Below are 27,812 nucleotides of genomic sequence, written 5' to 3'. Positions count from 1 at the left end.
GCGTGAGCATACTGCATTTTACGATAAGATCGCAATTTCGCATATTATTGACTACAAATATCTCGTGTATAACGCATAGAATCCTAACGCAAAGAATTATTTGATTGAGTTCACTACGTAGTATTGAGATAACAACTAAACGGGCTATAAAAAACATGATTTCATCCATACGAGATAAAATCATACATTTGATGAAACGAGAAACGATTTATTTATAAGTGGATAATCATTCCTCGCGTTTATATTATATAAATTTTTATCTCTATTGTTTATCTCACGTTTATTCATCGCTTATAATACTTAATATTCTTTGCAGTATAAACTTCGAATATGATACAAAAATACCGAGGTAATAGATAAGAATTTTAATATAAAGATTTTATTTTAATGTTATTTCGCCAACATTTGTGATTTCAAAATTCAATCTCTTTTAAATTTCTTGACATCTTTAATGCAGAAATGGAAACATGAACATTGCAATTCTAAACTTAAACTGATACTGATACTGAACTTTCACAAATTTTCTTCTTTTCTTTTCTGAAACTCAATTTGTAAAATTTCCGAACTACGTCATTGGAATTTCTAAAATCGCATCACTGCAGTGTACTTAGACTTTGAGTCGTATTACGCATCGTATTTCTTCGTGAAAAACTTAGAAGGTGTCGTCGTGATCGTCCATCATTTATTACCGAGACGTATCTTTATTCCGGTAAAAACAAAAATTACACGGGACTTTTCCTTTCCTTTACGATCGCGCGGATTCATTGAAGTGATCTATGGTGGGTGTCTTCGGCGGGGAATCGGACTGCCAGAGTGGGAGATGAATTATAAAGTGGCGTTCTACGGTGAGAGGTCTGACAGTTACACTTTGCCCGTTTGCTGCACCAAAGCGACGCGTTGCACGTGCGAGCCTTGCTCGGAGTCACGTGTATACCGGAGTGCATCGACAAGAGATTCATCGAGAAGAGAGCTGTGCTCTCTCCAGCCAGTGTAACGTTAGTATCATTTATGTTTCCTCATTTCTGTGTCCTGACTTCTCCTCACCGATTCCGATTCAAGTCGCCCGCGCCCGCGCCGCGCCGCGCCGTTTTGATCTCCCTCGGCAACATGCGTTATCGCGATATCTAAACTGTACAACAGTTAACACTCGAGAACGTATCCCGCTCTCATAGAAAGGGTTTCGGAATACTATACGGGAGCTTATCGATTCGTGTCTGCACCGCGGGCCCTATCGTGTTTTTCCTCTTTTTTTCTCCTTTTTTTTGTACAATCTCGTGTTGTAGCTCGATTGCAATAAATCATACGCGCGTTCGCTATATATGTTCAACAGTTTGATGTGTGTACATTATAAATGGTGGACATAAAACGCGATCCCGTTCGTGTCATTCGTGATTCACGTGACCCAAGGGGGTTTCGACGTTACGAAATTAGCGCACGTTAATTAATGTCGGCACGATTTTTGAGATGCCCCCTCGCGCACCAGTGAAAGGAGTAATACGCGATTTTCGTACGGCGCACGAACGACGAATTATGTAAATTGATCGCGGTAATAATTGCGCTTAGTCCGCGCTGCGCGACGACTCTTTGTGGGCCCGTATTTCGTTCCTCCGAGCGCTAATGCATGCGCGTAATGGCACAGAAAGGCAGTCGTGTTAATTAGGGATGAATTAATTAACACGCTCGGTTAATTACAACGCTATTAACTCCTCCCGCTAATTAAAGAGAATATTTATTTATGTTAAACCTATACCGCGCTTCTCCGTTGCGTGCATCGCCACGGACGAAGGCTTATGATAATGTCGCGATATAGACTGCTGTTTAAAAAATGAAGAATGAATAATTGATGTGCCTTAAACTCGAATGCAAAATATTGGGGACGTTAAAACGGCAGATTCCTCACTTAAAATTAAACGATATAGGTATACGGTCTTCTAGTTATAGCAGGTGCTTTTTTGCACCAAGTTTCTTGTGCGGAAAACTGACTTTACGCGATGGTTTGGATATGGATGATTCGGTCTCTGACTTCAATTAGCCGGCAACGGATATGAACATTAACTGTCTCTGAAAAAAAGAAAAACAAAAAACAAAACTAGAGATTGCCCGAAATACGAATACCGTAGTGACAAGCGGCTAGTAAACGCCAATTAAATATGATTTTGCACGATAGCGATAGTTGGAATTGCGGGCTCACGTGTCGTCATGCGACGCGTAAATCGTGGGTTTACGTGGTTTCGCGTTATTGCGCTCCCATTGATCTGTTAAGTGTACCAAATATCGCAATCAATTTACGATCACGCTTTCGCCGTCGATCGTCTCTTTTTACAATCGATAGATACGCATGACGGGATAAACGTGATGATAACATTTAAAGCAACAACCATGATAGAGACATTCTGCATTCTGCCGCACACCAGAATTATCAAGTGATAAAAACGATAGGAAAATTATCTTTCTTGCAGAGTGATATGACATTATGATAATCATTGTTCGCAGAATGTCGTATAATCTAACAGTTGGTCCAGCATGTCCGATTTCCCATCTCGGACCGAGCCTTACCCAAAGCTGTTCAGGATCACAGTATTTGACGTTTATGACGATTTTGGATATGCTCGTGCGATCCCAGGAGACGATATCTCAATCGTGCGAGCGTGTAAGGTCGAGAAGTCCACCTGAATACTACTACGATTTCATCGTCATCGGCGGTGAGTAAACAGATCTCAATTTATCCATGCGCATTCTTAAAGTGTTGCCGAGTTAGAAACTAATGATTTGAAATTTTCCCAGTAATTCATCAAATACTGTTCACGCTATCACGATAAAAATTGTTGTAAAAACTGTGCCGTAGAAGAATTGAGGATAAAGAAACCGTTTCAAATAAAAAATATAAATTTGCGCTAATTCTTGATACTATTGTTTTAGAGAATTATAGTTCATATTCTAGAATCAAAATAACTTTAATATCGTAAAACTTGAAAAAGAGATCTCTTAGATCACTGCCTTTCAAAATACCGATGTATGTCGAAGTCAGGTTCATTTGTTATGCAGTCAGCTATCGTACGACTCTTCTGATTTATCACATTAGTGAGCGTTTTTCTGATGAAGCTATATCGTTCAGAAATTGTTGTTCCACAAAACGATTGGCAGAAGCTATTATTTTAATTAAGGATAAAAGTGTAATGGCTATTTACCACGTTGAAAGGAAGAGTCGAGGAAAGTAACGGCCGGTGATTTTCTAATGGACAAGTGAAATTGATCGACGTAATTGGAATGTATCCTTGTGTGCTTCTTACGTACACGTGTGATCGGATAACCGGTTCGAGTATCGATTTGAGCGCATGATAACAATCAAGTCGGCCTTATTGGAGTAACGAACCGATGTATCGTGAAAATGTGCAAACAACAAATCATTTCGCTGATCAGCGCCGACCGTTACTTACTTATAGACGCGACTTTGCGAAAGGCTGCCGATTTCGATAAACAGACCAAAACGGCTCGGTTCACGGCGCAACGGAAGCTAGACGATAGCGCGAGCTCGTAAATGCCGTTCATTATGTGTGAAAGTCAGCGAACCGCAGATTGGAAATAATAAAATAACGCGTAACCTTCAAACGAATAGAAATAGCTGCACGCGACGCGACGTGTCGAAATATCGCTCCATAACCCATTTTTCTTTTTTTTTCTTTTTTTTTTAGACAATGGAAAACTAATTCTAAAAACAGGAAGTGAAACGAAATGCATAATCTATAAATGATGGAGCATTAATAACTCAAGCAAATGTACGTGATTATTCGTAGTACTTGCACATTACTGTTACCCTATATATCTAGCAAATACTACTTTGATAATATAACACAATATACAATATAAACGGATATAATCGCGCGCTATCACGCAATGGTTCAATCGGTACACGATATCCGCCACCAAAATAGCATGATTGTGTTAATGAAATATTTACAGGGGATACATAATTCACTGAGAAAATGAAAAACAACTGATGTCCCGCTCGTAAATTTAGCGATGTAGCATATATCAGGAGAATAACGATTCCTAGCGCATACACACACACACACACACACATACAGCATATATATACATAAAATATATATTTTTTATCAGAACTTTTTTAACATGCGCGTTACTTAATGCTACCTCGAATGTTACAAACGAACGAGTTTCTCAGCTCGGGGACTAATTTTCTATACAATTAATACTTCTCGCTGTCGCTCGTTGTAACAGTAATAATGTGTAAACTCGAGAACTCGCGAGTGTTTTCCCCGCTGGGGAGAGCAAAGGATTAATAGTAAGTCTCCCGATGCACAGCGCGATATTCGTCCTGACTTTCGACATTTACATTCGACCGACGCGAGTGGAGTCTGGCTGTAAAGGAAAAAAAAGGGAGAAAGGAGAAGCATATAATTGAATATTTTAGTATGCGGTTGATAAAACCCGTCGCGTAAATCCCGTCCCGGAAATTCGCCGGTCGGGAGCGGACGATACCAAACTCGGGATCGAGCGATCGAAACTAATTTTCTTTGCTTCCCTTTCGGTGATTATTCTCGATAGGACTCCCGGGATATCCGGACGGGAAGATGGAATTTTTCAGTGACTCGACCGGTTATCCGGTCGCCGTATGGATGACCGCGCTTCGCGCTCGTAATATCGACCGACCTTCTTGCCCGAATTTTCAACCTCGCGAGAATCCCCGCTTACCCTGTAAGTAAGAATACCGCGACGTATCGCAAAAAAAAAAATGAGTAAAGATAGAATGAGAAGTCTCTCTTAGTTCCCTCGGGTATTATTACGATATTTATAATTGCTTCTAATTAAAGACACTCTGAAATTACATTGTGTAAGGATATGTACGCGCGGTAGGTTTTTCCGAATAAACCTGTGTGTCGCCTAAGAGACGCGCGCCGGATGCAGAAATAAACGCATGCACGGAAACGTACCTGTGTGGAATGATTAATCGTTACGTCGTCGGTGACCGCGGGTGTATTACCGCGGAGGTGAGGAGAAAATATTAATAATACCGTCGCTGAGTAATTAGCGTGATGCTTATTAATTATTCCGTCAATGCCCGGTCGGAAGAAAGAAGCTCGCGGAATAATTATAATGGCGCAATGCTCGAAGCAGAAGTTGGGGAGCAGCGGTAAAAGGGTCGACTCGACTGGAAAGGAAAGAAAATGGGTTTTGTCATTATCATTAGAGCTGAGCGGTACGCTGTCGCGATAAAGCTCCGCTGAATAAAATCCTGATATGAATAGTGCAGCGTAACATGATGTAATTGAAATAATTGCAAAGATGTTGTAACATCTCACTTAAAAATATAAATTATGTTCAAAGCAAAACGTAAAGGGGGAGGGAGAGGTGAGACGCGAGAAATCTCACGCGCGTCGAGAGAATCGAGGCAAAACCTTATTATTCCGCCAACAGTCGACGTAAAGAATGATGAAGGTGCACTTGTAACAATCCGGAAAATAAGCGCCCTTTATCACTCCGGAGTCGCCTGAATGTGCAGAAGATGAATTAGAAAATCAAGATAAAACACCGGTTCTCGCGAGAAAAAACGCAAAGTGAGCAAAATGAATACTGCCGATATACCCCGGCTGTTTATGTGATCCGTAAACATAGTTTCGTGTATAACGCAAGATCTAAACCTCCCGAAAAATCCATTCGAATAACAAATGTTTTTCGCGCAACGTTTATTTCACATTCCCGTTGTACAGCGAAAGGAAAAAAAATGTTGCGCGCGTTCTCCGATGAGAAACGAAGAAATACGTATGAATAAATATATTCAACGTAACGCATTAGCAAATGAAATAATCGCTATAAAACGTTTTACAACATTGTATGCTATAACTCCTCCCCCGTCCTCTGCTCTCCGTAACCGGAATAATGAAAGAGCAGGAAACATTTTCATGCAGCGTAGCATCCGCAGCAACAATAAATACACAATTTTTACGAATTGTTCGCAAAAATTTAACAAGCTATTAAAGCACTAAATAAAAAGTAATTGGGAAAGTAGTGCGCTCAGCAAGATCGACAGTTCACAGGAGAGGAAGGCACCTGGTGCTTGTCTCGCAGCGAATTTTTCGCCACCGTCAAACGAAACGGAAAAAAACACTATAAACCTTCCGGTGACGTTTACATGTTTACCATGGCCAAACACAGTTATCACGAGTCGTCGCCCGTGGCCCACGGCTGGTAATTGTTATTTGTCGTTTACAGGAGCACGGCGCGGCGCGATCTCGCTGGTGAAAATGCAATTCGACGCGCATGATCGTTCCTACGCACCGCGTATCCTGTTCGGATGCGATATTAATACAGACCGTTATTTATTCGGTCGCGAGGTGCGTGATTATTGCATCATTAATTTAATTACCGTCCCCGTGCCGCGCCAACCTTGCCTCTCTCTCTTTCTCTCTCTGCCCGGGTCCCCCCGTGTCCCCTCTGTCGAAACCGCCGCGTTCGACGCGGACCGTCGCGTCATTACACCGACGAAGCTACGTTCCATTATTCCATACGTTCCTGTTCCGGCCTGTCGGGACATATAAATCCTCGAAGGTGGCAAAATTCGTTGGGAGAGAAACAGAGAAAGACAGAGAGAGAGAGAGAGAGAAGGGGGATTGGGATGCAGATCGCCCAGCGCGAGCGATGCGAAGAGGACGGTGCATAATGTGATTTAAACGGCTCAACGAATTTTATACGCTCTTTGCATTTCGGGATAATTCGTACCGGCGACGCGATCGCCCATGCGCGAACGCGCCCGACCGTCCTGCATTTTGTTTATACATTTTGGTGATCTGTCGCAGCTCGTTAATACGCGACGACGACTGCAGCGGGAGCTGATATTGGCGAATTATTCATGGAGGCCGAGTCGGGACGGAATGCAAGCGATAATTTTTAAGAGAGAGAAACGAGAGACAGCTGTAATTCGGAACTCGGCCTCCTTGATAAGTGAAAAGCGGCACTAGAAGCGGCATTAGAAAAATTAATTTGGATGAAGAAAACAATAGATACCAGCAAATATTGTTGACCTATGCTACTTTTTTATTTAATATATATGAAGATTATACTAAATTGTTATATTGGTATTTTCATGTGGATGATGGATGCGCAGCACAATATATCTGGCAAACTAATATAAGTATGCAATTTTTCACGGCAATAACAGGCAGAGAGATCGCCTGTGTTTTTCTCTCGACGGGGCGCGACTTTTCCCCCCGCATTTTTCGCCGATCAAACACGACTGCCTGCGCAGCTAGAAAATAAAACGGCGGCCGAGCGGAATAAACGTGCATTATTCTGCATCTGCAACGCGTCAAAACGCGACGCGCTAAATATTGTCGGAAAAGTCGGCGCTAGACGCGTCGAAATCGATACGCTCCCGGCGGAGATAAAGATTTCTCCCGGTCCCCTCCGCTTCATTTTAATAATTAAATATCGGATCTTGAATGAAATATTCACACGATTTTAATATCCGCCGCGCTACATGCATTTCCCAACACTCGCGAATCGCGTATAGTAATTTATACGAATATCCGAGCGCAGCTGTAAATGATAAAGCCACTGACGTCTCTTTGACGTGTTTTTTCTTTTTCTTTTTTTTTTTAAATAAGTTGCATTTTTTCATTAACATATTGCATTTCTCGAATTTTTAAATTATTCTAAATTTCAGAATTTGACTATCGGGTTTCAAATGTACAATCATTTGAAGAATCATTTAGTAGGGGAAACGTTAAACTTAATTTGCTAAATCGAATAGTTGATAATTATATGTTAAATATTCCATATATATAAAAATGTGAACACGAATATCTCGACAGAGGTGACATTATAAATACGCTATTTTATACACTAGCGAGTTTGCGCGTTTATTCATGTCTTATAAATGAGTATACTTAAAATATATAATTACGTTCTTCCATACATACGCGCACCAACGCACCAACGCACGTCACGATCGTCGAGACTCGTTTTCTAGACGAATACAAATTGCGATCTGGGGTCTCACGCGCCGCTCGTTTCCTATTACGAGTTATTTCCAATCGCGCATAGCGATCAATGAGTCACGTATTAATGTCAGCGTCGGCGATTGACGGGTCGCACAAGTACGAGTATACCAAGAGGACGTACCGGCATTGCGCATGATGACCTGAATAAATTGGGTTGATTTTGGAAGCGGAAGTGTAGCGATACTATACCTCGTTCGATATTAACCGCTCGACCGCTATCGTTATGTCTCACGTAACACTACTGTCGAGAAAGCTCGTAGACGAACCGCAAGAATAGCACGTACGTTGTAAGGAAGCAAGTGTAGCGTGGCGCATACGTAAAATCGGGAAACGAGCGAGATCAGGCTGAGAAGGGGAGAAGAGAAGGTGTACTTTGGTTTCTTCGCGCGGCGATAAATCACGGACCCTTGACCGAGAAGCCGCGACGATACGCGCGACGTAAATGGCGTCTAACGATAAGCAAACTGTCGGGTGCGAGCGAGTTGGCGTGGTCGTAAAGATACGAATCGACGAACGCGGTAGCGCGAATGTTTTACACACCGCGTGCACGGTGACCACGCGAGAGGCGAGAGACACGATATGTTCTCGGTGCTCGTACCCGTGCCGTGCGGCGATGCTCGCGTAATCTCGAAATTCCTCCGCGATTCCAGCGGGGGATACGTCGTACGCTCGTACACACGTACGTTTCGACTTCGTACGAAATCGATCGTGACGGAGATCGTGGACAGCATGGGAGAAATCGTGGAGAACCGGGAAAAATCAGCGAACATTCGTTTGTTCGTTCACTTGCGCACTCATCAGGCGATGCACGAGTGCATCGGACTCCTTTCAACGCACGCACATATGCGCGTTGTACGTCGCTTACGTAAGAGCGGGTCGTTACTGTCGGGATAGAACTACGATTTCACCTGCTGTTCTCTCCATCTCTCTCTCTCTTTCTTCTTCCTTCGTGTATCCGGTCTCGTTCGAATGCAGTCGCATTACAGTTGCAGGAAGGATGGGAAAGAGGAGGAGGAGGAGAAGGAGGAGAAGGAACTCCCGTGACGTGCAAAAGGAGGAAACCAGCCGGCACATGGGCTGGGATTATCGTTGCTCGCGGATTATCACGGATATTTAGAGAGACCCGGCTCGCCGGCTATATCCTTCTCCTCTCTCTCTCTCTCTCTCTCTCTCTCTCTCTCTCTCTCCTTGTGGTCGTGGAAATAACAAGCCGAGGAACATTCGCGTTGCGACACGTAAATTAGGTTCTCCGTTTTCTGGCATTTTTGCGGCCCCGACTTAAAAGCGGCATGCACGCTTTTTGCCCGCGGTCCCATCGATATTGGAATTATTCGATGAAAGTTCCACTTATCGCTCCAGTCATCATGCACAAGATCTAATAATACCACGAGCAATCTAGAGAAGTATTATTATTGTGTGGAAACGCAATTTTTTTCCTTTTTTACTTCCTACACTAGCAGCTTAATATTTCACGTAAGATAGTTTTAGTAATAATTGAACGATTGGCATATACTTGGTATGACGAAAGTCATCTATCACATTTGGACCTCGTTGAAATGATGACAAAATTAGCGGATTATTTAATAAATATGCAGGTAATATATATAGTATGTTATTTATTTATTTACGTAAATATTCATTAATAATCGTTTATCGAATTTGGGTTAACTGGGTTATCTATTTTTATTGATTTCAGACAAGCAAATAAAAATAAATAAATACTGTGAGCTTTAAAAAGAATTAATAAATTTTGAATTTTGAATTCTGCAAAAAACTGAAGATTACTTAATATTGAAAAGTTACATATATGCAAATAATAATTTACCTGAGTTGATGAAAAAATGTTTAATTGTAACAAATATGATGTCAATTATACTGTAGTAAAAAGACAATTTGTTGCAATAGCGGCAATCATTCGTTCACCAACAACTTTCATGAATAGTATTTCATATCTTGGCCTTCAGAGGTTAATAAAAATAATCAGTGTCCAAGAATTCCACGTCTCGTAACAGCAATTCCCGCGATCTTTATTACCAACGAATGCCGTTGTCAGTTGACTCTATTAAAATTCCTAACGGTGCTAAAGAGTAGAATACTTTGGTTAACGTTACACAAAGCTAGGACGTTATCTCCCACGTTGAAACGTCATATTTCTACTTACGTCTTCAACATTTCTCATAAATTGCGCTTACAAAGAGCTGTCAACAAGTGCTTAGCCGACTCTTTATCTTGTTTTATATATAAGTTTTATATATATATATACATATATATAATTTTAATTTCGTAGAGTTAATAATTTAATATTTCTTTTATTAAAAAACTCAATTTTATTTATTATTCACTTTAATCATAATCTCATTTAGTCTTAATTGCATTTCCGGTAGTTGTATGTAATATTCGATAATCGATCGTTAACGTACGCTCATGTAAATATTCAATAAATTAAAATTTTTTAATTAAAACACACATATTTAATATACACAGAGAAAAAATTACTGTACACGCAACTGAAATAGCTAGTAGTAAGACCGTGTTAGCTTTCGAACAGGCATCGAAAGAATATTTTTTCAACGCTCTGGGGCGCAAACGTGCCGTACGGAAAATCGTGCGGAAAGAAGTACTATATACTGTCGTGTCACTGTTCGCGGATGTTACTACTTTACTGATTCTTCCTGCGAGAGAGAGAGAGAGAGAGAGAGAGAGGCTGAACGGATCGCGAATATCAAAAAAACGGCGACAAGAACGATCGCGATCGGACGCAGTCTATTTTCCGCGCTGTTGCTCTGGAAGCGGGTCGCCGTCGTCGTCGAGCCGCGCGGGGAAACGTGAGGAAATGGAGAACAATCCCGGTGCGCAATGGGGAGAATATTACCATTCGAATGAGACAGACATTTGAATGACATTCTTGCACGCTCATTAGACAACATATTTTTCTCAATCTCCGTCGAATAATGTTATACGGAAAATGCAAGAAGAAATGTACAGGAAGGACAAGACCAGATTTTCTAAGAAAAAACTGATGTTTCGAGGTATAGATATTAACAGCTAAATCAACTGTCATCCGAGCAAACTGAAATATTTTATTATTTCTACAAATAGAAAATTAGTACAAAAAAAGATATATTCATCTTTTATTAACGATATTTTAATTTAAGCAGGAAAAAGGCCATTATATTAAAAAATAATGGTACTAATATAGACGTACATACTTTAATAGAGATGAAAAACTCATGTAGGTTTTTTATTTTTCAGTTATTTTTATTTTTAATTGAGTTAGATATTCTAGACACTTATTTAAAATTTACTTTATTTAAATAATAATATGTTCAATTATATTCTATTTGAGCATTTACAACGGATAAAAAGTGAGAGATTTGCGCGGTTTGTTTTTACTGGATAATTTTGTAGAGAAAGAACATGCTACTATAAATATGCTTTATTTAATATATTAATATAAATCGTGTCACGATAAAGCTATTTTGTGATAATATCTTTCTGTTCTGCATAAAGTTATTTCTAAGCTAGGTTATGCAAATATTCTTTTTGGCCATTAATATATTCCTAGAACAATGTAATTAACATAAATTCAATTCGTATTCACGTTTGCTTACTTAAAGTATAATACGTGTACGGAAAGTTTGTCCGGAAGAGGAAGTAATTTTCCTTATTAATTGCTGAATTCAAAGTGGTTCTCATAAAGGAGCTAATTATAGACATCGTTAAGCTGATTTAGCGCGGATAAAATTCCTCCTGGTTTGTTCCGACATGGCGTCAATATGAAAATTCTTTAGAAACACGCGGGACAGTGCTTAAAGGTCGCGGCGCGGCGTCAAGCTCAACTAAATGACTAATTATCGAGAGACGAATTTGGCGCGTGCCCGCGTGACTCACTCGCGCGAACTCATGCCGGCGTATTTTTCTTCCTTCCGGGACTTTCTTCTTGTTTCTATTTGTGGATAGAAGAAGGAAAAGAACCGGCGGTTTTGCCGCGTAACTCGTTTTTCTACAAACGATAGCGCTGTGCCTTCTCGAGCACGCTGCAAACACGTTTAACAACCATCGATTGAAATATCACGAGTATTTTACCGAGCAAAAGAGGAAAAAGCGGCGAGATCGGAAATATTTCATCGCACGAAGACTGTAGCTGAATACGAATATATAAAGAAAATAAATCTATACTAACTTTTATATTTAATACAGTTAAAACATGTGCAATTTCCCAGACAGCACGTTACAGCGGCTGTGGTTAAATAAATATTTATCCGCCTTGTATTATAAATATAAAATTCATGGATGTGTATGAACAAGAGGGAACTGACTTGCGGAAGTAATCTTGTTGAATATGCATTAACTATCTCGTTCCCTCACCTATATATCGTATAACATGATCAGTCGTTTCATAATTCACGAGAAATCTGGTACATAAATAGAAATGTCAGGGTCTAATAAAAACAAAAATAAAAGTTACGTAAATGACACAATGATATTAGAAAACAACTAATATCTTTAATTAAAATCTCGAGTACTGTTTATGCAGCGGTATAAAATTAGGGAAAAAGGGAAGAAAATTTATATAAATTATTTGTACATATATTTTAACATGTGGCATGAGAGATTTACTGTTATATATGTTCAAGTTTGAGCACGTAAACGCATTTGCTTTTCAGAGAAGTTATTTTTCCTCGTTTGATAACGACTTTTATCAAGTATACCATTACGCGCGACCGGAAAGGTTCGTTTACATTGTTGCAATATTTTGGTGTCATGCAAATAATGCGGTTCGGAGCCGTGCACCGATATGCAAATCTCAGCTATTTATGCCAGATAATACAGATTGACTTTTACGATGCGTTTTGATCTCTATTAAGAAATTATCATGATTCGTTCGGTCGTAAAAATATATTCCTCTTCTAAATAACAGAAATGAAAATTTCTCGCTCGAAAAATTCTCTCCCGTTGGCTCCTCGTCGATGGAGTTCGTTATGCCGAGACATTTATCAGCTTCACTAATAGAAAGAAAGTGACTTAATATGAGGCGCGATAAAATCGCGCTCGCGTTCACCGCAAAATTAATCTGTAAAAACGCCGGGCGCGTAAGCGTATTCATGCACACGGAAATGCCCATTAAGTCAGGAAAGAAAGCATTTGTATTTGGCCGTTGTACGCGAGCCCGATTTACATGGATGTAATTACGCGCGATCGACAAAGTAGGGCAGGCAAATCGTATTACGCAAGTGGCAGTCACCGTAACGCGATTTGATACACATGCGGAAATGCTAATTGAATTTCTTGATTAGAATATCCCGGCTGTAATCTGTAATATCTGCGGGAAAATAGAATTCGATTAACGCGATTCCGTTGTAAGCGACGGACCTGCGAAACGTATTTATGTCGCGTGGAACGCGTATCTCACGGTCCCGTTGAGTTAATCTGTCCAATTAATTGGACATTAAAAATGGAAGAAAAATAAACGCAAATTCCCCCTGTCTTTATGTTTATTGTCAATACGCTGCAGCAAAATAATACATTTTCATGTATGATGAAACAACATTATTGAAGCTCCTGCATTATTGTACTTGCGCTATACGGGCGTACAAATTATGCCAGTCGCGTGACCGTTTCAAACGAACGTCGCCGATAATGCGGTGACATTCGCAAATCTCGACTGACCACGCGAACGCAGAGGCCTCCGCTTATGGGAACGCCTGTTTCCATCGTATTCGTGAAAACCTAAATTAACAATTCATTTGTCCGGCACAGAGTTGCGAAAGCATCGCGATAAGATGCTTTATTTAAATGGTCCAAGCATGTTTTAGAACTTACGCCTTACGCTGTTCGCAGTGTTCTAGTTAAAAGTACAGGCATGCAAATAAACTGACGTAATATCCTGCAACCGACTAAAGATGCAAAACCCAGAATTAGAAATAGAACGTCGAATAAATTTATACACCAACATGAAATATCAAGATTTGACGTGTACATACAATATTTCTCATACGTGGACAAATAGCATATAGTATTTATTGCATATCGTATTACGTGACTTAGTAATTTCAAAAAGATCCGTTTTGGAAAGGCAAAGAAATATTTAAATCAACAAAGAGACCAGCGCGGAAAAATGTACACGGCTGGGATCACTTAACTCTTGGCGATCCATTGTCAAGGCCTTAACCACCAGCTTTCCACTGCGCCGTAGACAAGCCTTTTCGTAACAATTGATAAGATCGTAATAATAAGCCGCGGCGCCAAATTACGTATATCCGGCGATAGTCGATTAACATAACAATCTGAAGCTATATATTACGTCCTTACGTCAACACGATAATCACCATCGAATGGTGACTTTTCAACTCTTATCGGACGCACAGAGCTCTTCCTGGCTTTCCTTACGCCTATCATTAGGTGAACGTTGATATACGGACGATGAGAGAGGAAGAACGATCCAGCGGCGATAAAGCCGCGATTTATCGGCCGATGATGGATCTAATCGCGAAAAAAAGTTAATTAAGGTCGCGCAGATGCTTTCCTTCCGGCGAATGTAATTATAGCGCGGCGTTTCGCCCGAAACCTGTTTCTTCCGCATCGCCGCCGCGCGCCGGTCGCGGATGCATTTTTCTCGAACCATAGCCGGTTTCACGCTGAATAACGATAGGACTTTAATGACTTTTGTCGCTTTGGAATTAGGAGGATCAGCCGGTGCCGTGGTGGCGTCTAGACTGAGCGACATACCGGAATGGAAAGTTTTGTTGCTAGAAGCTGGCCCGGACGAACCACCGGGTGCCGATGTTCCCAGTATGGTGGCAATGTTTCTAGGTAAGTTTCAATTGGACCCTCCCTGTATACACAGCGCCGCTGTTCTGTTATCTACACCACGTTTAAACCTCGCGATAATGAGTAATTAGGGTACTTACAATCTAGGATCAGTTTTGATTTTTACTTTGTCGTTCAACATGGAAATGAATATCAAAATTATGAGATAGAAAATGCACGAAAGTTTTTTCGCCCTTGATTCATTTTGATTCGATTATGCCCTGTTGAATATTTCTGTAGAATAACCTTTTTTCATTTTTAATGTTCGTTAATTATGCTGTAAAATAAAACTTTAAATGTGTCTGCTTAAAATTCAATAAGAACTAATATATTATCATTTATTAGCATCTCTGAAGCTTGATTTTAATCGGGACGCCACGCGTTTAATTCAATGATAATTTTATTAAAAGAGAATCGATGTCAAATTAATTACGATAAAATCTGTCGAGATGTGGTGGAACGACTCATTGTCAATGAGTATATTTAAGATATCCACGGATCTGGAATAACGCGAATAATCATATCGCCTTTATTTAAAATACGAGTGTTTCGAGCACCTCCGAGAGGAAATTGTTGCAATGCTCATCTGGAATCTATACCTATTATTGCAAATGCTGTTACTATCCGTTGCGGGCTTTACGCATGTTAAACGATCTGACAATTTTACCGATAGGATCTGACATTGACTGGCAGTATCAAACCACGAACGAGATGAACGCTTGTCTGTCAACCGGCGGATCCTGCAGTTGGCCGCGCGGTAAAAATCTAGGCGGGACGTCCGTCCACAATGGTATGATGTATATCCGGGGTCACGCGAAAGATTTTGACAATTGGGCGGCCATGGGCAATCCTGGATGGAGTTGGCGCGATGTAAGATCCCATAAACCCATAAACCTGTCCTCATGGACTATAATATTCAAGTGTTTTGGATAATATAAATTCAGGCAAATTAATTTTAGCCGCGAAAAGTGAAATCAGTCTAAAACATTCAGACTCCGTCTCTTTAGATTGCAAGACTTGTAATCTCAAATGAGATACTATGCGGAATAAAAGATACAAACTACTGTTTTAAGTATGCAATCGTTCAGCCATAACTTGTCGAACTTGTAAAAAGTATGTTATAAAGTATAAATTATAGTATCATTAGCATATGCCCTAACCATAGTATTGCAAGTCTTGCTATTTTATAAAATAATATCTAGGAAGAGAAAGTTCTGTCAGTATATTTTTTCAAATATCGATCGCTAAAAATTTTCAACTCCAAAATATTTGAAGAGATCGAATGTGAAGAATACATTCGCAAAAGATAATGGCTGATTTTGTTTAGGTCTTGCCATATTTTATGTGCTCCGAGAACAACACGGAGATCCATCGAATTGGTCGCAAATATCATTCGACCGGTGGTCTGTTGACCGTCGAACGGTTCCCGTGGAAGCCTGCAATCGCAGACGATATCCTCGCGGCGGCGGTCGAAAAAGGATACCCGATTAGCGAGGACCTGAATGGCGACCAATTTACAGGATTTACTGTGGCTCAAACTACAAGCAAAAGTGGTGTCCGAATGAGTAGCGCCTCGGCGTTCCTCCGACCGATACGGCATCGGCGCAATTTGCACATCTCCCTAAATGCCACCGCCACGAAGATCATGATCGAAAATAACAAAGCTGTTGGAGTAGAATTTTATCAAGTTAGTATACGCATTTATGTTCTCTTAATTCGGCAGCGGTGACACAAGAAACGTACTTCATCATTTTATTATCACGCAGTAAAGGTTTATTAATATTTAAATACGTATTTAACAATTATTCTAAATTTTAATTATTATTTCTATTAATTAGTATATTATTATGAAATATGACATATGTGTCGACAACTTTGCCAAAAATTAGAAATTTCGTTTAATAAGAAATCATTCCATTATAACTCGTTAAATATTATTTAATGATTCATAATTTAATTTAAAATCTAATTTAATGGATATCTATTCCATTTTAAAATTTTAATATAAGTAAAAAGAGATATAGGATGAAATTTCAATTTATATCATCTTTCAAGGATGTCAAAAATGTATCACTTATTTCAGATTAATAATCCAAATTGTTATATAATTGCAGCAATATTATCTATAATATCCTATTTTCGAATACTCGAGGGTCACATAATTGACAGATATAATTTTTATGACTACTGGAAATTCTGCTTGTCACGATATCGCGGGCAAAAGGTTTTTATCCAGTCGAGAGTTACAGAGAAACCCGCTGCAACTTTTATTAATACGCTGAATACGTCACGCTCGAAAAATCTGTATCATGCACGAATGAGAATTTGCCGAGGGTCTTATTTTATTGTTTTAGCTATATTAAGATACAACGCTCTAGTAGTCGTGCGCAGAAGTTGCACGATGCAAAGTCATTTTCATGGATATTAAAAACATTAGTTTTTGTCCCTTTCGCTGGAGTTTTAAGTTTTTCGTGTATAAAATACCAATAATTATATAATAGCTGATAGCTCATGCGCAGGCAGGTATCATATAATAGAGTCACTTATATGAGTATTAAAAAGATCATTTTTATCTCACTCGCTGAAGTTGGAAGTTTTTCATGTGCAAACCAATAATTACATAATGGTATAGTCCACGGATATAGCATAATAGAGTCACTTTCACGGGTATTAAGAGGATAATTTTTATTTTACTTGCTGCATTTATGAGTTTTTCATATGCGAATCAATAATCAATTTGTCCTAGTTTATCTGATTTAACTGACGCCTTTAGATATCCGCGAGTTATATATATATACATTTAAAGGTCATACTCTTAACTTAGATCTTGATTTAGTGTTTTCATTAATTGATCGTAACACATGACGCAAATTAAATACCGCAAAATATACACGTTGTTGAAAGTAGGCAAGATAATATAATGATATCGCGCAGCATCGGCGAACTTTGCTTTTTGCCGGAGCGGTTACCGGCACTTAGACGCGAAATCAAGTTCGCGCTCTAAAGCGCGTCAGTGAGTTTGGTGATGTGAGTTTCAATGAACGCATCTTCAGGATGGTGAACTTCGAGTTGCCCGCGCCACAAAGGAGGTAATCGCCTCCGGTGGTGCCGTAAATTCGCCTCAACTGTTGCTACTCTCCGGAATCGGGCCGAAGGAACATCTGCAGGCGGTGAACGTCACAGTCGTCAAGGATCTTCCAGGTAAGCGATCCATTCATCGTACATAAGTCATTATGAATAAGACGATGTATCTTCCCAGAGAAGATAACAATCCGCCGACAGAATTTAACGTAATTTACCGATGACGCACGAAAGTTTATTATTCGATTCGCAATTCTGCATTACGATAATATCAAGTCTCTTCTCAGAAATAATCTTAACAAAGAGCCTAACGGGAATTTTGCGCTATTGAAAGAGAACTAATTAGGCATTGAAGAAAATTAGTTCTTAGATTCTTCGGAGTATCTTATTTAAAGTATGACCGAGATTAATTCTCGCGGATATAGGTGTGAACGTCTACGTTAATTACGAAAAGCGGAAAGTTTTCGTTCTTATTGAACGTAATTGACGGAAACGAGCGTCGAGTCGACGTTCGGCCGGATCACCGACAGGAATTATGCCAAAGTCGATAATTGCGTTTTTAATCGATCGGACCATTTTGCCCCAGGTGTTGGAGAGAACCTGCATAATCACGCGTCGTACACTTTATCGTGGACCATCAATCAGCCGAACCTGTACGACCTGAACTGGGCGTCCGCCACGGAATATATCGCCTTCCAGAAAGGACCGATGTCATCGACTGGTTTATCGCAATTAACCGGGATGCTATCGTCGGCCTACACGACGCCAGATCATCCTGATATCCAGCTGTTTTTCGGTGGCTATCAGGCGGCCTGCGCAACCACCGGTGAAGTGGGTGCCACCATGAACGGCAACGGTCGCAGTATCAGCATGTCGCCGACGATGACGCACCCGCGGAGCAAGGGTGAGTGAACGTAATTAGCCCGAAGTATCGGACTTCTGTCCGCAAAAATTAGCTAATTAGATGGTAATTTCGATGAATTTATCATCGATCACGGGCACCGTACCAAAATTCCACCCGTAATTTAACGTAGGAATGATAGGATTGGCTCGACCGCGCACGCGCGACCGTGGTTATCACCGAGAAAATTTCTCTACAAATTGATTAATCAATGCTCTCGCGTTATGTCCTGCGTTTTGTGCCATGAAATTTCGGCGATTTTCGACAGTCAATGTTTGGCGCGTCAGCGTATCGTTCCGTCACCGATAAACGAATTTGACCACAGGGCAGCTGCGTCTTGCCAGTAACAACCCCTTCGCAAAGCCGATCATCTGGGGTAACTACTTCAACGATCCTATGGATGTGACGATCCTCGTTGAAGGTATCGAAGTCGCGTTATCCCTCGCCAATACCAGTGCCATGGCCAAGTACAATATGACTTTGAACAATAGACCGTTGCCCGTGTGCTCTCAGTATCCTTATCTGAGCAAGGAATATTGGGCCTGCGCCGTGCGTCAAGATACCGGCCCAGAGAATCATCAGGCAGGCTCCTGCAAGATGGGTCCGCATAACGATCCCATGGCCGTAGTCGACAATCGATTGAGGGTATACGGCATCAGGAATCTCCGGGTGGCCGACACGTCCATTATGCCGCAGGTAGATATCTTCTGCAATCGCGGGAATATCGCGAGTGTTGATGCGTTTTTCCTTCCTTTTTTTGTTTTCTACTCTAAGCACTTTCCGACAAAGATAAACGATCATTAGCGAGGATCGCGAAACATTCGAATTTTTTCGTTGCAAAGATCCTCCATTACTATTAACTCACTATTATCGTTCAGGTGCACATTCATCATTGAGTTTTTAGTCATTCGTTGGGATTCCCCATTACGTAAAGCGTCCATTTTAGACGATCTATAATTCGTGTCAAAATTCAGAATATTTTATAATTTTATCAAAATATACAGCATAAAAATATACAGCATAAAAATATACAGCATACAAATTATAAATAAGAATGCGCCAAATCTTTAAAATTTGATCTGAGCGAATTATAAGTCGTCTAAAACGAGATTGATAAATTTAGCTTTCACGCGACGACGTCAATTTGATAATATACTTTAATCTACATTAGTCATTTTTTTTTAGTCATTTCTAATTCAATATTTCAATATAATTTTTATGATAAAATCTCATTTTATATATCTATACAAATTTATAAAAGCTCTATAAAAGATATAAGATTCTTCTAATCCTAATTCGTCAAAACTAAAAGAGAAGATGTAGACGCGAATATGTGATTGCTTTTCAAGGTAACGTCCAGCAACACGGCAGCCCCGGCCATGATGATCGGCGAAAAGGCGGCCGCGTACATCAAGTCCGACTGGGGCGTTGCCGGTACACAATGGTACGGGAAAGAACCTAGCCCCATATGGAAACACAACCATCATTGGAGGCACCATTACAACAATTAGTCACCAGCAATTTACCATGTTTCCTAGTTCACACACGACGATCGACAGTACGCTGGACCTATTACTTTGGGGGATCAAGTATATCGACTGGGATCAAGCTATATGGTAGCCGGGCTCTACGGTCTATCTAGTCTCTTATTGCATCCATCAATGCGTTTTCCGCAGCCTAAGAAAGTCGGCGAGAACGCGACCAAAGGCAGGACTCTCTGGAAGATTCCCGTAGGCTGCGATTTCCTTTCTCTTCGGTATGATCGAGCGATCGAGCTGGACTTGCTACGTTAGATTATGCTCAAAATTATTCCAAGGTGCAATTATATTATTGTTACTAACGCAGAGATTCGAACGACTGAAGACAGTCGTCGTCTCGCTGTACCGCCATGTCTTAATTTTCAGTTAAGAATCTCCTAAGATTGTGCATCTCGTAGCGTCGTGGCTGTCAAAGAGATCCGTTATCAATTAATTAGCCATGGCGCAACGCGAGCGCAAATCTCCGTACAACTTACGAGTATATTGTTACTATTATTGTTAATTCCTTAAACAAGCTATAATTTCCTATTGTTTTTAGTTACCGTATGCACCAAGAGTTTAGATTAAAAAGTTTAGATGTACATATCATGATAACAATCTCTTTCAATACTGCGTTCATAGTACTTTTCAATAATTGTGGTATATAATAACACCCATGGATGTCCTATTGAAATAATGACCAAAGACAGATTCTGGTACCTGGTACACCAACCACCAAAAACATAGTAATTAATAGTTTTAAAAAATATGTAAAAAAATGAAATGGATTATAAATATGGATAGCTCGGCCGTTCTCAGAATGTTCGAGTGTAAATCAAAATACTGTAAATAAATAAGATTGCATAGACAGCAAGTAGATACAAAAACATATAATATAGCTCGCACACACACACCCGCTTCCGATAATCCGTTCCTACAATGCTATTATGAATTGCATTTACGTGTCATAAATGAATGCTATAATCGTAAGTAAGTGCGATAACCGAAATCTTAAAGAAAAGTGAGTTTTGAGAGTCAAACACGATTAGATAACGTTATGTAATGTTTATTAATCATTTAATACAAGTTATAAATCGTACGTTTCAACTCTAATTTAAACTATTTTCAGCGACGCAGTGATAGATAAATTAAGTAATCTCAAGCTCTCTGGCGAGCATAAGGTGAGTATTTAAAAACTGAATATATTTTAAGAATCCTTCTGTCGGAAAAATTTTTCTCAAATTATCATCCTTAATTGCAAACGAGTTATGTGTACAATAACGAAAATAAAGAATAATGGCATGTTTTCGTATATTGTTGCGCTTGAAGGCTCCTCATTAATTAATTTTAACCGTTTAAGTCAACGGTTGACAGCCGAGCGAATTAACTGTTGTTTGGAACCAGGTCCATTTCTTGATTATATCATTGTCTCGATTATATCAATCATCGCTTAAAAATTATCTCATTTTTCGTTGTCTTTCTCAAGACATCAGTTTGTCAATCTCACGTTCTCTGGACTTGGTAAGTGGATTTCACTTCTCTTTACCGGTTAGTTCAAATTTTCATTTTTAGTCCAAACATTTTGCAAACTTATGAACATCATGACAAAATCTTTCTGGTATTTCCTCTTGAAAATTACACTATCTTTGTACATTCAATTTATAAATACTTATTGTTGGGGCCTGTCCGGTCCCACATACGCCGACGGCCCTGGGCAGAAGGATGCGCGAAAGCGCGGGACGAGAGCGCGATACTTCGCGGTGAGCCGGGACGCATTACGCATACTGTATGGAGGATAATTATCAAATAAAAGGAATAATTATCTTAAGACAACTGTATTACTTTTATCACATTCCTGACTCACTACATTAAGGCAGGAGAGCTACAACACTTATGTTCGTTGGAGAGCTTGAGATTATATATTTAATTTATCTATAGTCACGTTGCTGAAGATGGCTCAAAATATAGTCTAAACAATTTGACTCTCAAAGCCCATTTTTTCCTTATTATTCGAAATCTTAAAAATAAAACAATTACTTATAATAATAATTAAATATTTATTAAAATTACGTGGAAGGAAACGGGCTAATTAAGAGCCGATTGCTGTTGACGGTGCGAAATTATATTTATTCTTCATGGAATTAAACGACGTACGTTTCGTTCCCTATTCGGACCATCTTCAGCAATGTGCTGTGTGAGTTGTAGAATGTAAATGTTTAATTTGACACGTCGGTGGCCACTCACGGGTGACAAGATATTCTATGTGTGGCCTCCTCTAGGTGCCAGCCATAAGGAGGAGCACTTCTCCATCCGTAAGAAGCAACCGTCTGTCATGAGCGTTCGATAATGACAGAGTCGTTATTTTTTGTTAATTATTTATTTTTATTTTTATTATTTATATTATAATTAAACATTTACATTCTACAACTCACACAGCACATTGCTGAAGATGGTCCGAATAGGGACCGAAACGTACGTCGTTTAATTCCATGAAGAATAAATATAATTGCGCACCATCAACAGCGATTGGCTCTTAATTAGCCCGTTTCCTTCCACGTGTGGACACCCAACAAAGCCTTATCTCTCCAATTTATCAAAATTAATTTATTTATACAAAGCGATTTGATAAAAATTTCAAACAATTCTATCAATAAACTAATGTCTATGAAAGTTTTATGTGCGATATATAAACTTTTACTACGATTTCCGAGATGCAAATGGATTCAGCTGAAATGCAGGTCATAATAGCGCATATCTATTTTATTTGCACTATTTTAGCGACAGACTATCCGTCATTTTTCTGAAATGATAGCACGCGCAGTGATTTACAAGTGTGACAAGCAGAGATTATAACAAGCGCCATTATTATCATTTTTATGTTATGTGCGTTGAGCACTTAATCACAGCTAGACATTTCGCGGAACGTGCATATGCATACAGGAAACGGGTATATAACAAGGCGACAACAAAACGGACGCCGCAATCAGGTAGTAAAACCCGAGCACAACGGACAAGATTCCTTAAGACGCGACGATCGCATTCACGGAAAATGGTATGTTGATATCCTGCAGTTGTATCGCTTGTCAATTATATCAAGTGCAAGGGAAAAAGTACATTTTTAAAAATTGTCAAGCCTAACTCAAAGTTTTGACGCATTAGTAAGAATGTTAAATAATCTTCTTCACGCGTGACTGAAACTTTTTCCAATATTTCGAGATAGAAATTAAAACAGGTATAGGTATTTGAAAACGAGTATATTTGAATAAAATAGTATGTGCCTATATAAGCCTTATCGAGACGGCTATATTGGAGATGTGATGTCACAAGTTAATATCCCAATCGTAATTAATTTCTCTAGTTAGAGAATTTATAGAATTTTATAAAAGTTAATCGAGAGAATTATGCAACATTTAATTCATTAAATCCTAGTATATTATTACATTATTTGTAATTTAATTGCAAGAGTAAAGTGATTTCACAACAGTAATGGCCGTGATATTCACAAAATAATGGAGCATCGTTCTACGGTTTATACGATGCATAAACTCGAGATCAACATTCTTAAGTGCCGCAATATATTTAGTCGTGCAAGCTATATATTTTACGGTATTATAGAACGTGTCAGAGGTGCCGGAAGCACCATGTTCGTCGCCCTTCGTAAGTGGACTCTCATTGACCGATGTCTGCAGCGGCAATTCGGCCACTTTGTTTCTGTCTATGGTGAACGTGTTAGCTGCCTATAGTCCAATAATTAATGGTGTGTGCGGGCGAATCACGCCCATCAAGAGACCGCTACCTATTTACGACTTCATTGTCGTTGGAGGTAAGATTATCAATATGCCCGTAAACATAATTAACTATTAAGACCTATCTTGTCTAATAGCAATTTAACGAAACGTTTCGCAAAATTGTGTTCGGTGAACACACAGAATTGATCGCACCCACCCGAGATTCCCTGAATCATAACAATTAAAATCAACGATCGAGTTAAGATGATTTTATTTGTATACGATTTATGGGATTGAATGGATATTATGACAGCTGCATCTTATGTTTTTAATTTAGGTGGTGCGGGTGGATCGGTCGTGGCTTCTAGATTAAGCGAAATTCCTAATTGGAATGTGCTCCTTGTGGAAGCCGGACCGGACGAGCCAGTTGGCATGCAAATACCGAGCAATCTTCAACTCTATCTGAGTAAATATATTTTTATGTTTTTATTAGAAATTTTCGCTAGAAAATTAGAGACTGTGCGGTTAATCAATCGTGCGATATTACAGATACCGAACTAGATTGGAAGTATAAAACCACGAATGAATCGTACGCGTGCTTGAAAACTAACGGCAGCTGCAGCTGGCCCAGGGGTAAAAATCTCGGAGGGTGCACTGGCCATCATGGTATGGCGTATCATCGAGGCCACGAGAAAGACTATGCCAGATGGGTGGAAATGGGAAACGAGGGGTGGTCGTGGAAAGAAGTATGAAGCATGAAAAGATTATTGTTAAGACTCTTCGTGATGTGACGTAACGCATTATTAATTTTTGTACGTTAGGTGCTGCCGTACTTCTTCAAATCAGAAGACAATAAAGAAATTGGAAGGGTCAGGGCACAGGATCATGGCACTGGAGGTCCAATGACGGTCGAAAGGTGCAAACATCATGCTTTTTCCTGAATTATACCATTCTAATTCTCACACTTTTTTATGCTATCGCGATCGTTTACGTCATATAAAACAAAAAACTGATCTGAAATCATCCGTGTCTTTTCCAGAGTAGTTGTACCCGCGAGTAAATGTGTGATTGCCATGATCAATTTATAATCAATTGTTTTTTGTTGTCTGTTATATAATGATACAATCAGTTGTTCTTTGAAAATTAATTTTATCCTCGAAAGGTATTCCCTCCAGCGTCGCATCTATCCTTGTCTATCTCGTGATTAGAATAGTTGATCCAGCATTCATTGAACAGGATATATGTGTTTAGAACTACAGCGTACCTCTAACGTAATCCCCATAATTTCCCTACCGATTTAATTGATCTACACGTATGAATTAAACACGCTGATTACTTTCATTAATAGATTCCCTTGGCAGCCGCAATTCGCTTGGGACATAATGTCGGCGGCTAAGGAGGTAGGCTTAGGAACTACCGAAGACTTGGTGGGCGAGAATATCAAAGGTTTCACTGTGGCGCAGACGATCAGCAACAATGGTGTTAGACTTAGTACTGCCAGGGCTTTCCTGTGGCCGCACAGGAACCGCAAAAATCTACATGTGGCTCTGAACGCGATGGCGACGAAGGTGAATACGAAAAAAATCTTGTCAAAAGTGAAAGCCGATGGAATCACTTTCATTATGGTAAGTTGGCTCGTCATACTTTTCGAATTTCTATGGGCGCGACTTCGCGATTATTCATCCCGAATCACATGACTTGATAAACGATTTGCTATTTGCAGAACGGTCGACGATACAACGTAAGAGCGAGAAAAGAAGTGATCCTTGCAGCTGGCACCATAAATTCGCCTCAGCTTCTGCTTCTATCGGGCATCGGGCCGAAGAGTCACCTAAAATCCGTGGGGATTCGCCCAGTCGTCGATCTGCCAGGAGTCGGCGAAAATCTCCACAACCATCAATCGTTCGGCGTGGATTTCACTCTCAGTGAGACAAACACAAATGAATTGAATATAAATAGTGCTGATATGTATTTTTACAATCAAACCGGTCCGTTGTCGTCCACGGGTTTGGCCCAACTTACCGGAATACTGGCGTCCAACTATACTACCAACGATGATCCGGACATTCAGATCTTTTTCGCCGGTTATCAAGCCATTTGCGACACAGGCGACAGAATTCCGGACTTGAAAGCGGACGGTAACAAAGAAACCGTTAGGTTTACCTCCGTAAATCTTCAAGCCTTAAGTAGAGGTAAGTTAATGATTATGTAACTCGCATTTTATTAATTGTAACCAGCATAAAAGTACTACCGACAATGTAAATAACTACGTATCGCAACATATTTAATGAGATTTTAAACACTTTCAACTCTTTCTGTCACTCTTCATCGAAACTATTTCAATATATTTTTTTGTCTACTTTAGTATTTAAAGCTCTCTTTATTCGATTTTATTCATTCGATCAATTCATTTTATGATGTCCGTAATAATATAAAAAAAAAATCAATTGCATTCCAATTTTAACTAATTACAATTAAAACTGAAAGTATCAACAAATTAAATAAAATTAAAAAATTATATAATTCTCTGTAAAAAATGAAAATTCTGCTCGCTGCCGTGACGCAATAGTTAAATGTATTTCATTGATAAATTCCAGGTAGAATAACACTTGCCTCGAACGACCCTTTACATCATCCGATCATTTGGGGCAACGATTTGGCGAATCCGCAAGATCGATCGATTATGTACCAAGGTCTTCAGCATATCTTAAAACTACCAAAGGCAAACGCGATGAAAAAGTACAATATGAAGATGGTAGATGACACCGTCCCAGAATGCGAACAGTATAAAAAAGAAATGAATTATGACTATTGGGATTGCCAATTCCGATACAATACCAGGCCTGAAAATCATCAAGCCGGCACTTGCAAAATGGGGACCTCCTCGGACCCCATGGCTGTTGTAAGTCCAGCTCTCAAGGTTCACGGCGTAGATGGTTTGAGAGTGGCTGATGCCTCCGTTATGCCCAAGGTAGGTAGCAATTCTCAAAATTTTGATGAACATATCACGACTAATTGATATATCGTCACATTCTGTTTTCTTATTAGTTTATTCAAACCGAATAAGCAACGTTTACTTCGCTAGTCATTAATTAACCTAATTAGCAATTAAGCCTTGAAAATTAATCTGACTAAAACCAATGTTGTATTGTCATGACGATTATAATGATAGCCACTAGGGTCGATTAAAAGTCTTAATTGCTAATTAGGATATTAGTTTATGGATATGTTTAGAAACTAATCTAACATCGTGCTGAATGTACACATAATTTTTACGAAATTTTTCGATGTGCATAGTCCAGAAAAAATTTATGATTAACATATCTCTAGCTCTTGTAATCAGTTAATTGTTTTCTATCTCTTAGATGGTTTCCGGTAATCCCGTTGCCGTGGTCAACATGATCGGCGAGAGGGTCGCCGATTTCATAAAAAACGATTACAAAGTGATCTACACTCTCAAAGCAGATTAGATAACAATATCAATACTATGCATATCAATACCAAAAACTTAGAAGTAGAATCAACATTTATTCCCACCGAGTTAATAGATTTTATTATTGTAATGTAAATACAAAATAATTTTTGGCGAAATATTTAATAAAGATATTCGATCGTGTTTATATACACAAAGCTCCGTTTTTTTTCTATACCCTTGTCAGTCGTCTACATTAAAACTGATTCTGCATAACAGTTGCAGCAATACAAATAAAATTAGATATTTTGTCTGCATTGCTAATTTATAGATAGACCTTTTTTT

General features: G+C 39.4%; 3 protein-coding genes across 4 annotated transcripts in view; 2 read left to right on the top strand and 1 right to left on the bottom strand.

The window, feature by feature from the left end:
* The window catches only part of LOC112464437 (nephrin-like), a 347,896-nt gene that overhangs the window by 227,196 nt on the left and 92,888 nt on the right, over positions 1-27,812 (bottom strand). The gene's annotated exons all lie outside the window — the stretch shown is intronic.
* LOC112464439 (glucose dehydrogenase [FAD, quinone]-like) lies at positions 843-21,197 on the top strand. Its single transcript, XM_025031413.1, has 10 exons — positions 843-995; positions 2,494-2,702; positions 14,703-14,831; positions 15,502-15,698; positions 16,156-16,515; positions 17,882-18,029; positions 18,496-18,813; positions 19,136-19,506; positions 20,160-20,254; positions 20,349-21,197. Exons 2-10 carry the CDS (start codon positions 2,495-2,497, stop codon positions 20,428-20,430), a joined length of 1,908 nt encoding a protein of 635 aa, XP_024887181.1. The 5' UTR covers positions 843-995; position 2,494; the 3' UTR covers positions 20,431-21,197.
* LOC112464438 (glucose dehydrogenase [FAD, quinone]-like) lies at positions 23,194-27,685 on the top strand. Its single transcript, XM_025031412.1, has 9 exons — positions 23,194-23,379; positions 23,943-24,150; positions 24,393-24,521; positions 24,605-24,801; positions 24,877-24,971; positions 25,404-25,680; positions 25,779-26,247; positions 26,653-27,026; positions 27,421-27,685. The coding sequence occupies exons 1-9, from the start codon at positions 23,209-23,211 to the stop codon at positions 27,523-27,525; spliced, it is 2,025 nt and encodes a 674-aa protein (XP_024887180.1). The 5' UTR covers positions 23,194-23,208; the 3' UTR covers positions 27,526-27,685.

The sequence above is a fragment of the Temnothorax curvispinosus genome, unplaced genomic scaffold, assembly GCF_003070985.1.
Source record: "Temnothorax curvispinosus isolate PA1 unplaced genomic scaffold, ASM307098v1 QBEX01014232.1, whole genome shotgun sequence".
Taxonomy (NCBI): domain Eukaryota; kingdom Metazoa; phylum Arthropoda; class Insecta; order Hymenoptera; family Formicidae; genus Temnothorax; species Temnothorax curvispinosus.
The sequence above is the reverse complement of the archived record's forward strand: the minus strand, read 5'-3'. Positions and strand labels throughout refer to the sequence as shown.

Bases quoted from the DNA above. Each gene is read 5' to 3' on its own strand.
- LOC112464439 (XM_025031413.1), top strand. From the start codon at position 2,495: ATGTCGTATAATCTAACAGTTGGTCCAGCATGTCCGATTTCCCATCTC. The intron at 16,516-17,881 runs GTTAGTATACGC...ACGCATCTTCAG, and splicing joins TTGGAGTAGAATTTTATCAA to GATGGTGAACTTCGAGTTGC. The intron at 18,814-19,135 runs GTGAGTGAACGT...ATTTGACCACAG, and splicing joins GACGCACCCGCGGAGCAAGG to GGCAGCTGCGTCTTGCCAGT.
- LOC112464438 (XM_025031412.1), top strand. From the start codon at position 23,209: ATGTGCGTTGAGCACTTAATCACAGCTAGACATTTCGCGGAACGTGCA. The intron at 24,802-24,876 runs GTATGAAGCATG...TTTGTACGTTAG, and splicing joins AGGGGTGGTCGTGGAAAGAA to GTGCTGCCGTACTTCTTCAA. The intron at 24,972-25,403 runs GTGCAAACATCA...TTTCATTAATAG, and splicing joins GGTCCAATGACGGTCGAAAG to ATTCCCTTGGCAGCCGCAAT.